Genomic DNA, 12,424 nt, shown 5'->3' on the forward strand with positions numbered 1-12,424 from the left:
CAATCTAAACTATTAAGAGTTACAATAACTGAAAATACAGCTGAGTTCTTTAATGGATCAGTAACTTGTTAAAAATAATATAAATACCCAAATTCTATGTTTTCAGATAAATTCCTTATTTTCATGGTGACATTTGTGATATGTGGGAAATATTCGCTATCATTTTTGTTACCAAAATACTATTGACAAGCTATCCAAAGAAACCAGTCTGGTGAAAAGAAATGTCTAAAATTTAGGTCTATGTTTGTCTAAGAGTCACTAGAAATTTATACATGTATCTGCAATATACATACATTATGCACATATACACAATAAAACATATACATATTTATGTTTGAGGCAGTAGGGAAGAGGAAATGAGAGACAGAAAAGGAACAAATGGAATTTTGATAAAGTTCAAGGCAATTAATTCCAGTACTATAGAAGTCAAAAAATTGAATATATGAACAATGATTTCTTTCAAGCACTAATTTGCTAAAATGGTTTTTCCTCACTTAAACTTTTACAGTAATAAGACCTACATTAAATCAGAAATCACATTTCAGTGACACACAGTGCATGCCTTTCATGTATGAGGCCCTAGGTTCAATACACAGCAACAAAAAGAAGAAACCTAAAATATACAAATAATATTTTATTTCCTAGAGTAATTTTTATTAAGATATTATTTTAAAATTAATTTTACATATATTTTAATTCATAATTTATAAATTACATATATTTAATTTATAATCAAACAAGGAAAACAGAAATTTTAAAACGTGTTGATGCTTTCAAATTTCTCTAAGTTATTTAGTTATTTCTCAGTTTTGAACAACCTGAGAAAATCAACTTTTTACTGAGAGTATCTTGCCCGCACAGCAAAGCCTGGCAAGCTACCCGTGACATATTCGATATGCCAAACACAGTAACAAGTATCACGATGGAGATGTTACTGGGCCCGCTCGAGCAAATCAATGAACAATGGGAGGACAGTGACAGTGAATGTATTTTAATTACAGTTGATATTAACTTGCTTTTAAAAAATTGGCCCCACTCCCAAAACAAGTCCTACATGAACTCCTATTGTTTAAAACCAGAGGATAGAAGCACTGATTCTGGAATATATTGAGCTCTAATATATTGGCTTTTAATTATAAGTCCTTGGAATGTACTTGGGCAAAGAAGAATGGAATCTGAGGGAGCATGCCTCACCCCTGACATCAAAAAACTGATTCTTTTCTCTTTTCACATCACATTTTTGCCATGTTATCTGCCTCTTGCTCACTTTCTGAACCACTGAAAGATAAAATCTAGGTTAAAGGGAAAGAGGTACTAACTAGAAGAATCTCCTATAAACAGATTTGTTTAGCTCTTGAAAAAATTAAAATTCTCAAGTAATTGATGCAGAACATGAAGAAGCTATTAGAAACACTTCCTGTGTCTAATAATAACCTTGGTAGCTTGCCGGGCTGGCTGCGCACAAGGCAAACGCTCTACCGCTGTGCTATCGCTCCAGCCCTAAAATACATTAAATCAATAATATTAAAAAAGAACTTACCTAGAATAGTTATTTCAAAATGTCCATCAAGACTTACGGCACTCTTAAATTTTTCAAGTTTCAGGTGTGCTTCTATTGGTGGATTATACTTTGCAGGCTGAGAATTAAACTGACTAGAGAGAAATCGACTGTGTTTTAAATCAAATTTCCGTGGAATACTTTCAGGATGAACAAAGCTGTAATGTAGGTGATCTGCTAAGCCATACTTTTTCTTTCTCCACAGATGACTTTCCCAGCTAGTATATTGAGGGTTTCTGTATAGACCTTCTTGACCTAGATTAATAAGGCATAATTAGTGTAATTGTCCTATATTCTAAGAAAATCAATATTTAGCTACAAAAAGTACAGATTAATGAGGAATAGTTATAGTTAGCATTAAAAATCAAATGAAAATGTCAGAAATCCAAATTCAATGCCCCAAAGATAACTTTTATGAAAGTGAATAATAACTAAATTTGTTTTCAACATTTAAGATTTTATAATTTATTATATTGTACTTAAAATATTATAACATGATATTATTTATTGGGATTATGAAAAAAGTTAATCATCTTCTTTATAACTTTCTCTATTTTTAAAAAGTGCTCTGAATTAAATATGCATCTATTTATATTTAGTGACACATTCAAGCTAAGTCAAATTTATTAGAATAATAATCTTTAAAGATGTGAAGAACCTACTCGGGATGGGAGATGCGTGATGAAAGTAGACTATAGACCGAACACGATGGCCACCTAATACCTCTATTCCAAACCACAACACCCAAAAAGAGAGAGAGAACGAAAGGCAGGTGGGATACGGGGGTTTGGGGTAGGGGTGATGAGAGGGATACTGCGATCACTGGTGGTGGAGAATGGGCACTGGTGGAGGGATGGGTACTCGACCATTGTGTGACTGGAAATAAAGCATGAAAGTTTATAACTCTGTAACTGTACCCTACAGTGATTGACTAATAAAATTTTTTTTAAAAAATGTGATAGAGTCACAAGTTACTACTGGTGTAATATGAGCTTAAAGAAAATTCTGTTAAACTTTGCTAAAAGTAGTCTGAGCAAAAGTAATCTTTTGCCTGAATACAGTTTCATTCAAGTGAACCATGAATTGATTATATGATATTTCTTTCAGATATAAAAATACGCGAAGAGAGAACTAAACTGAAATGAAATGTCCATAAGATTTCATCAAATCAATTTATTATTTATGTATAATTTTATAACCCATTTAGTTTCTAAGTCAGAATATAATTTCTCCTCTACACACAGACATTTCTTTGTTCAGAATAACATTATTGAGAACCGTTTATATAGTGTGCTAAGAAATTAGATAAAATTGTATTTTAATTGAATAAAATTGCATTTTAATTGAATAATTCAGTATGCCCTTAGAATTGAAAACATCTGGTAGACTAAGAAAAAAACACCTTTTTTATTAGTCTGCTATCAGTTCTGATATCTGATGTGAGCATACAGTAACTTTGTTTCAGTTTACTAATGTTGCTACAGTGCTTCCATATAGACCTTGGTGTTCATTACTCTAGCATGAGTCTCATAGAGGCAGGCTGAGACATCAAAAGCAAGATTTCATGGTGGATAATTTAGAATTTCAATGTCAGATTTCCAAACTTAATTTCATATTCCCAGGTTACTTTCTTGGTTTCTCAAGCCTCACCAGACACATTCTGAACATTTGTTATTATAAGGTAAAATACTAGGTTGATTTGTAAGCAGTAATGATGTAATTTAACACACTTTTAAAAATTATTTTATAATTAGTTCACAATGTTTTATTACATTTAATATTCAAAAACTAATCCTACCACCATTATACCTTCCCACCACCATATTTGGTATGTTTTTATCCTAAACCCCAAGCCCTGTCCCAAAACACAACCAAAGTAATATATTTTGTATTGTTATGAAAAACTACTGAAAATACTACAAAAAAGTATCCATAGAGGAAATAGTGTGAAGATTGTTCTATTTTGGCAGGGGCCATTAAGACCTTCTTAGGATATCTCAAACATGTTGTTAAAGGTTGAGTGATGTGAAATTTTGTATATATATATTAAATATATATATATTTCCCTTTATGATTGGTTGTCTACTATTTGAACTCATCAGATGTGGTGAATGGAGAATGGGTAGGGAGTGTCTTATGATGTTCCCAGCTGCACAGTCCAGGGATAGGTTCACTCGTGCGTTTAACACATACTTCTCTTTTTTTTTTTCTTCTTAGGTCACACCCAACGATGCTCAGGGGTTATTCCTGGCTCTGCACTCTGGAATTACTCCTGGCTGTGCTCATGCGACCATATGGGATGCTGGGAATCGAACCCAGGTCAGCCGCATGCAAGGCATTTTCCCTACATGCTGTGCTATCACACCAGCCCCTAACACATACTTCTTACCAGAAATTCAACCTTGTGCAATGTGGGCTGGAGAAATAGCTCAAAGGGCTAGAATACATGCTAGGCATGCTCAAGGAGACCCCACATTTGGTGCTCAAAACCACATGCCCAGCATTGATGGATGTAGCCCTCTGATGGCTCAGAAATCTGCTGGGCTTCCTAGGAGGCCCAAAACAAATTATACTGCAAAATTTGAAAATTTTTTAAAACTCAAAATTCACTTGATGTACACACTTCACTTTCTACAATAATGTCTGAAAATATGATAAAAATCTAATAATACATGTAGGCCCCCCAGCGCCATCTTACAGCACACAGCAACAAAGAAGAAAACCGGCTGGAGGGCCCCACAGCTCCTGGAGAATGCTCCAGGCCCCAAACAGAGCCAATATCACCAGGAGGTCCCAGATGGGGTAGGTGCTGCCATCCCACCTTCTCCAGATGGAATTCTGGTAACCATGAGCTTCGACAAGCATGGCTCTGGCATGTGGGTACCAGGACATTTCCTTATATGCAAAGTGATCAATGGAAAGTAAATGACCCTGCCTCTGAGGCAAGGTGGGACGGGTGGATGGGTGGGTGGGAGGGATACTGGGACCCGTGGTGGTGGAAAATGGGCACTCGTGGAGGGATGGGTGTTTGATCATTGTATAATTGAAATCCAAGCACAAAAATCTGTAAATCTACAACTGTACTTCATGGTGCTTCACTAACAAAAAATTTAAAAAAAGTGAATGATGGAGAATGGGCACTGGTGGAGGGATGGGTACTGGATCATTGTATAAATGAAACCCAAGCACAAAAATTTGTTAAGTCTACAACTGTACCTCATGGTGTTTCACTAATAAAAATTTTTAAAAAATCTAATCATACATGTAAAGGAAAAGAATCAAAAAAGAAAATTCAGTCCAGATGCCATCACCTCGTGGGTAACTGAACTCACCCATGACTTCACCTGCTTCTGGGCTCCTGTTTTAGGTCAGAAATCGTTCCTAGCCCTGACCCAGTGCCTCTGGTTGCCACTGTCTCTGGAAGCATTGAGAGAGTCCATAACTGCTCATAATGCTGCTTGTACCATGATCCATGCAGACAGTTACATGGCAACACAACTGCTCTTTTGCTTACACTGAACACTGCAAACAAGCTTACCCACAGGGAACCCAAAGTAATCACAAAAATGGAAATAAAAAATCTTGAGAGGAAACAAATAAAATGGAAATCTAAAAATCATTCAAAGATCAACTAAACCAAGAACTTGTTTTTTTAAATAAGCAATATTGAAAAATCATTTGCTAGACAAAAAATTATTAGAGAAAGATAAAAGGAAGGAAAGAAAGAAGAATGGAAGAAAGAGAAACTAATAAACCAAATCAGAAATTAAAGGGGAGACATTATAACAAATACCACAGAAACACAAAGAATCAACAGGTATTACTCGTAAAATCTTTATGCCACAGAACTGTAGAACCCAGAAGAAATGGATAATTTTTGGACTCTTAAAGCCTTTCAAAGTTGAATAAAAAGGAAACAGAACACCTGAACAGATCAATTACTAGCAAAGAAATCAAACCAGTAATAAAAAAATCCTCAAAATATATGCCTGGGAATATTGAAATAAATGAGTTGTTAATTCATTGTTGAAAATGTATACATTCCTTGGGGGCTGAAGTGATAGCACAGCGGGTAGGGCGTTTGCCTTGCACGTGCCCCGACCCGGGTTCAATTTCCAGCATCCCATATGGTCCCCCGAGAACGGCCAGGAGTAATTCCTGAGTGCATGAACCAGGAGTAGCCCCTGTGCTTCGCTGGGTGTGACACAAAAAGGAAAAAAAAAAGATAAGAAAAGAAAAAGAAAATGTATACAATCGTTTAGCAACCTTGGAGTAAACATAACTTCTTTAATCTAGTAGAGAGCAACTATAGTACCATGAGTGAATGCCATACACAGTGCCATATGTTGAGAAGTTTTTTCTGTCCTTTAAAAAGTTCATTTTATGTTTATAAAACTGGGGTTTCAAGACTATGAGTTCCTTAAGCTGTGTTCTGTCCCTGAAGCTTTCTATTCCTCCTTCAAATCTGAATGATAATCTACCTAGATAGAATATTCTTGGTGAAATGTTCATTTTGTTGAGGTTTTGTACCATATTCCTCCACTCCCTTCTGGCTCATAGAATCTCATTTGATAGATTTGTGGTGAATATAAGATCTCATTTATATGTAAGTTGCTTTACTTATCTTGCCACTTTCAATATTCTGTCTCAATTTGGAGTATTTTTCATTTTGAGAACAATAAGTCTTGGAGTTTTCCTAGTTGTTTCAATTTTCACTGAGACCCTTTGATATTCTTGGATATCAATGCCTATAATCCTCAACTCTTAGTAAATTCCTGTAAATGATTTCTTTAAATATTCTTCATGAAATTTGCCTTACTGTTCTTCAAGGACTTGGATGGATGATCCTTATATTTTTCCACTTGCGTTCAACCTGCAGTTCTATGGAATGCTTTTCATTTCTTTTCAGAACATTTCCACCTTCTGTTGCTTTCTAGCAGTTCCATTTATCTCATTTTGGAGCTCCTTGATCTTTTGCTCAATTACTGTTCACCTGCTGTTCAGAACTTCTATTGACTGTTTTTAAAATCACCTACCCAGCTCTACATGTCTGCTTGTAATATTGTAATATTTCATTTCAGCAATCATTTTTCTTTACTGCTGTCTTTGCTGACTACATATGCTCTTGTTTCTTTAATGTCATTAAATATTCTCACAATAGTGTCACTAAAGTTACTGAGGACTTACTGAGCTAATTGCTGCTGTTTGAGCCTTCTTTGTTCTTGTTTTTGCTCCATGAACTTGATTGGCTTTTATGTATATCTTCTAGATTGGGTTTACTGTGCTCCTACTCTGCTGTAAGTAGTGTGAAATTAGGAGGAGCTATCACACAGCTTATGCATCTCTGTGCTTCGGGAGTTGTGGAGCTGGGCCCCTTGCTATGGAGGAGTTCAGGTGTGGGGAACTGCAGGATCTAGCAGGAACAGAAGGATATCTGAGGATATATGTCTGCCCTGGTTCCAACAAGGTCAGGGATCTAGTTACCTGGGAAGTTTCACAGTGTGTACAACTCTATATTTGTGGAGCTGGGCCCTTTGCTTTCTTGAATAAAGCACTTAATACTTTTATATGCCCATTCAAATTTTCCCCTTAAATTTTTCTTAATTCTCTTCACTCTTACTAAATTTTATAGTTGTAAACTTTACTTATTTCATGTAAACTCTAAAATATAGTAGTGAAGAATTAAAAATAGGCCTCATTCAAACAGGTACCCGCCCGGCACCAAGGCAACCTTTCCGGGACTGCAAAGCTAACTATGTCCCCTGAGAACACCCGGGTTTCACCCTTGGTCTGCACGGGACGGGAACTGAGGCACACCGCGCAGAAACAAAGTTGAACCGCTCCGGGTACTCTCTCCTCACTCAAACAGGTACCCGTCCGGCTCCAGGGGCCCTTTCTGGAGCCATGGCCACGTTAGCAGCCATGAGTTATTCTCCCACTACATATCCCATAGGAACCATAAGTTACTCTCTTAGATGGAACCCTCACTAGTTTAGCTTAATCACTAGAAACATATTAGTCAATAATTCATTAAGCCCATCTCAATTAATTCTGCATCTCAAGCAGAATAGTAAGAGAGAATGTGAAGGTCTAAACCACACTGGTCACAATGGTAAAGCAACGCAAAAGCCCACCAAGCTTTCTTATTGAAGAGGCTAGCCCAGAAGACACCAAGAGCATTGGAGTGCTAGACAACCTCTCTGATAAGGAATTTAGAAGGGAGCTACTGAGGATTCTTAGGGAGCTAAAAGAAACAATGGAAAGCAATGCCAATAAAAGACAAGAGGATTTGAAGGTAGAAATGAGGAAAATGCAAATGAAAATGTCAGACCTGAAAAACTTGGTAGGCGAATTGAAAAACTCAATGGAAGGCCTCAGCAGCAGAGTAACAGCTCACTGACAGAATCAGTGAGCTCAAAGATGAAGTCCAGAGACTCTCCAGAAAAGAGCAGAAAATGGAAAAGAGACTTTCAATTCAGGAACAGATGGCAAGAGGAGATCGTGATGAAGCCAAGAGGGGTAACATAAGAATTATTGGAGTCCCAGAGGGACAGGAAGAAAACCCTGATGAAGAAGAAACTGTCAAAGACAGCATTGCTACGACATTTCCAGAGCTGAAGAAAACATGTGACCACATTCAGGATGCCCGAAGGGTAACAGCTAGAAGAAATCCAAATAAAAATACCCCAAGACATCCTGATCAAAATGACCAAAACCTTAGATAGAGACAAAATTCTGAAAGCAGCAAGATCAAAGAAAGAAATTTCCTATAAAGGAGCATTCACAGCTGATTAAGATTCACAGTTGATTTGTCTGATGAAACCCTCATGGCCCCCCAAAAGTGGTGGTATATAGTGAAAAAACTCAATGAAATAAATGCCTCACCAAAAATACTTTACTCAGTGAGACTCTCATTCATAACAAAAGAAACAACACACAGTTTCACAGACAAACAACAGCTCAGGAACTTCATAGACTCAAAATGATGGTTACAAGAACAACTAAATTGGCTACTTTAAGACAAGATGGGCCCCTCAAATACACCAAATTTCAACATAAAAATGGGACAAAACCCCATAACAATAATATCTCTCAATGTCAAATGGGCTAAACGCACCAATCAAAAGACACAGAGTGGCAGGATGGATTAGAAAATTGAACCCAACATAATGCTGCCTCCAAGAAACACATCTCAATAGTCAAAGCAAACACAGGCTCAGAGTCAAAGGCTGGAAAACAATCCTACAGGCAAACAGCTCCCATAAAAAAGCTGGAGTAGCCATCCGAGTATCAGACCACATTGATTTCAGAGTGAAGAAAGTCACAAGAGACAGTAAAGGCCATTTCTTATTGATCAAATTATATGTACAGCAGGAAGAACTTACAATACTAAATGTATATGCACCTATTGAGGGACCAGCAAAGTACTTAAAACAACTATTCATAGACTTGGAGAAAGACATCAATAGCAACACAAAACTAGTGGGAGATTTCAACACCGCTTTATCACCTCTTGATAGATCAACCAGGCTCAACCTTAGCATGGACATACTTCATCTTAGGGAAACAATGGAAGAAAGGGACTTAGTAGATATATACAGGACATTTCATCCTCAAAAATCTGAATACACATTCTTCTTAAGCGTACATGGAACATTCTCCAAGATAGACCACATGCTAAGGCACAAAACATACCTCCATAAAATTAAGAAGATAGAGATTGTATCACCAATCTTCTCAGACCATAATGCACTGAAATTAGAAGTAAATCACACACAAAAACAGAAAACTAAATCAAACACCTGGAAATTAACCAGTGCACTATTAGACAACCAGTGGCTTAGAAAGAAATCAAAGAGGAAATCAAAACATTTCTACAACGAATAAAAATGAGGACACAAGTTACCAAAACTTATGGGACACAGCAAAAGCTGTGTTAAGAGGAAAGTTTATAGCTCTACAAGCATTACTCAGGAAGGAGGAGTGAGCCCACATAAGTAACGTAACCTCACAGCTTAAGAGCTTGGAGAATGGCCAACAAAAGGACCCTAACCTGAACAGGAGGAAGGAAATAATACAACTCAGAGCAGAGATTAACGATATGGAAACCCCAAAAAACAATCCGAAAGATCAATGAAACCAAGAGCTGTTTCTTCGAGAAAATAAACAAGATCTATAAGCCTCTAGCAAAACTCACAAAGAAATGGAGAGAGAAAACCCTTATAAACCGAATCAGAAATGAAAAGGGGGTCATTACAACAGAAAATACAGAAATTCAAAGGATCCTCAGGGAGTACTTTGCAAAGCTTTATGCCACGAAACATGAGAAACTGGAAGAAATGAATAAATTCCTAGAATCCTATAGCCTCCCAAGGCTTAACCAATAAGACCTGGAATACCTGAACAGACCTATCACCATCAAGGAAATTGAAATGGTAATAAAAAGTCTCCCCAAGCACAAAAGTCTTGGCCCAGATGGATTCACTAGAGAATTCTTCCAAATCTTTAAAGAGGACTTACTCCCAATCCTCTTTAAGCTTTTCCACAAAATTGAAATATCAAAAACACTTCCGAACAGTTTCTACGAAGCAAATATCACTCTGATACCAAAGCAGACAGAGATACCACAAAGAAAGAGAATTACAGGCCGATATCCCTGATGAACACAGACGCAAAGATCCTCAACAAACTATTAGCAAATTGAATCCAACGACTCATCAAAAAGATCATACACCATGACGAAGTAGGATTGATCCGAGGGATACAAGGATGGTTTAACATTCGGAAACTGATCAACATAATCCATCGTATCAACAAAAGAAAAGATAAAAAGCATATGATCATATCAATAGATCTGAGAGAAAGCATTTGACAAGATCCAACACCCGTTTATGATGAAAAGCCTTGCCAAAATGGGAATAGAGGGGACTTTCCTCATTATAGTTAAAGCCATCTACCACAAGCCTACAGCAACAATCATCCTCAATGGGTAAAAACTAAGCACCTTTCCTCTAAGATCAGGGAATAGACAAGGATGCCCACTTTCTCCACTGCTGTTCAATATAGTACTGGAAGTACTTGCAATAGCAGTTACGCAAGTAAAAGATATTAAGGGCATTCAGGTAGGAAAGGAAGAAATCAAGCTCTCACTATTCTCAGTTGATATGATACTACACTTAGAGAACCCTATAACCTCTACCAAGAAACTCCTAGAAATAATAAACTTGTATAGTAAGGTTGAAGGGTATAAAATCAATATTCAAAAGTCCATGGCTTTCCTATACACAAACAGAGAGTGAGATGAAAATGACTTGAAAAAAACAATCCCGTTCACAATTGTGTCCCAGAAAATCAAGTACCTAGGAATCAGCTTAACTAAGAAACTAAAGGACCTGTACAAAGAAAACTACAAAACACTACTTCAGGAAATAAAAGAGGACACGAGGAAACGGAAAGATATCCCCTACTCATGGATCGGGACAATTAACATTGTCAAAATGGCAATACTTCCCAAAGCATGTACAAATTCAATGTGTTCCCTATAATGATACCCATGACATTCTTCAAAGAAATGGAGCAAACACTCCTGAAATTCATATGGAACAATAAGCCCCCAACAATAGCTAAAGCAATTCTTGGGAAAAAGAAAATCGGAGGAATCACCCTACCTAACTTCAAACAAAGCAGTAATAATTAAAACATTGTGGTACTGGAACAAAGGCAGAGCTGCAGATCAATGGAACAGGAACAGGACCAATTGAATATACTGAGATCTCTCCTCAAATATATGATCATCTAATCTTTGATAAAGAAGCAAGAAATGTGAGGTGGAGCAAAGAAAGCTTCTTTAACAAATTGTGCTGGGAAAACTGGATGGCTACATGCAAAAAATGGGATCAGATCTCTGCCTAACACCATGTACAAAAGTAAGATCAAAATGGATTAAAGAACTCAACATCAGACTGGAATCCATAAGTTATATTGAAGAAAAAGTTGGTAAAACCCTCCATGACATTGAAGCTAATAGTACTTCAAAGATGTTATGCAAGTGAAAACTGAGATAGACAAATGGGACTATCTTAAACTAAGAAGCTTCTGCACCTCCAAAGAAACAGTGACCAAAATACAAAGACATTCTACAGAATGGCAAAGGATATTCGCCCAATACACATTTTACAAGGGGTTGATATCATGGATATGTAAATTACTGGTTGAACTCCACAAGAAGAAAACATCCAACCCCATCAAAAAATGGGGCAATGAAGTGAACAGAAACTTTCACAAAAAAGAAATCTGAATGTCAAAAAGGCACATGAGAAAATGCTCTACATCATTAATCATCAGGGAGATCCAGATTAAAACCACAATGAGATATCATCTCACACCACAGAGACTGACCCACATCCGAAAGAACAAAAGCAACCGGTGCTGGCGCGGATGTGGTGAGAAAGGGACCCTCCTTCACTACTGGTGGGAATGCCGACTGGGTCAGCCCTTTTGGAAAACAGTATGGACTATTCTCCAAAAATTAGAAATTGAGCTCCCATTTGACCCAGCAATACCACTCCTGGAATATATCCCAGAGAGGCAAAAAAGTATAGTCAAAGTGACATCTGCACTTGTTTGTTCATTGCAGCACTCTTTACTATAGCCAGAATTTGGAAAAAACCTGAGTGCCCGAGAACAGATGACTGGTTAAAGAAACTTTGGTACATCTACCCGGTGGAGTACTATGTAGCTGTTAGAAAAGATGAAGTCATGAAATTTACATACATGTGGTACTACATGGAAAGTATCTTTCTAAGCAAAATGAGTCAGAAAGAGAGGGAAAGAGATAGAAAGATTGCAATCATCTGGGAAACATAA

At 37.1% G+C, this 12,424-nt stretch overlaps 1 protein-coding gene across 1 annotated transcript in view; it reads right to left on the reverse strand.

The window, feature by feature from the left end:
* The window catches only part of RADX (RPA1 related single stranded DNA binding protein, X-linked), a 75,971-nt gene that overhangs the window by 13,080 nt on the left and 50,467 nt on the right, over positions 1-12,424 (reverse strand). The window contains exon 12 of the mRNA XM_056125690.1: positions 1,541-1,813. Coding sequence (XP_055981665.1) covers positions 1,541-1,813 — 273 coding nt within the window. The remainder of the gene's footprint in view (positions 1-1,540; positions 1,814-12,424) is intronic.

This window comes from Sorex fumeus, unplaced genomic scaffold, assembly GCF_029834395.1.
Source record: "Sorex fumeus unplaced genomic scaffold, SorFum_2.1 ptg000058l, whole genome shotgun sequence".
Taxonomy (NCBI): domain Eukaryota; kingdom Metazoa; phylum Chordata; class Mammalia; order Eulipotyphla; family Soricidae; genus Sorex; species Sorex fumeus.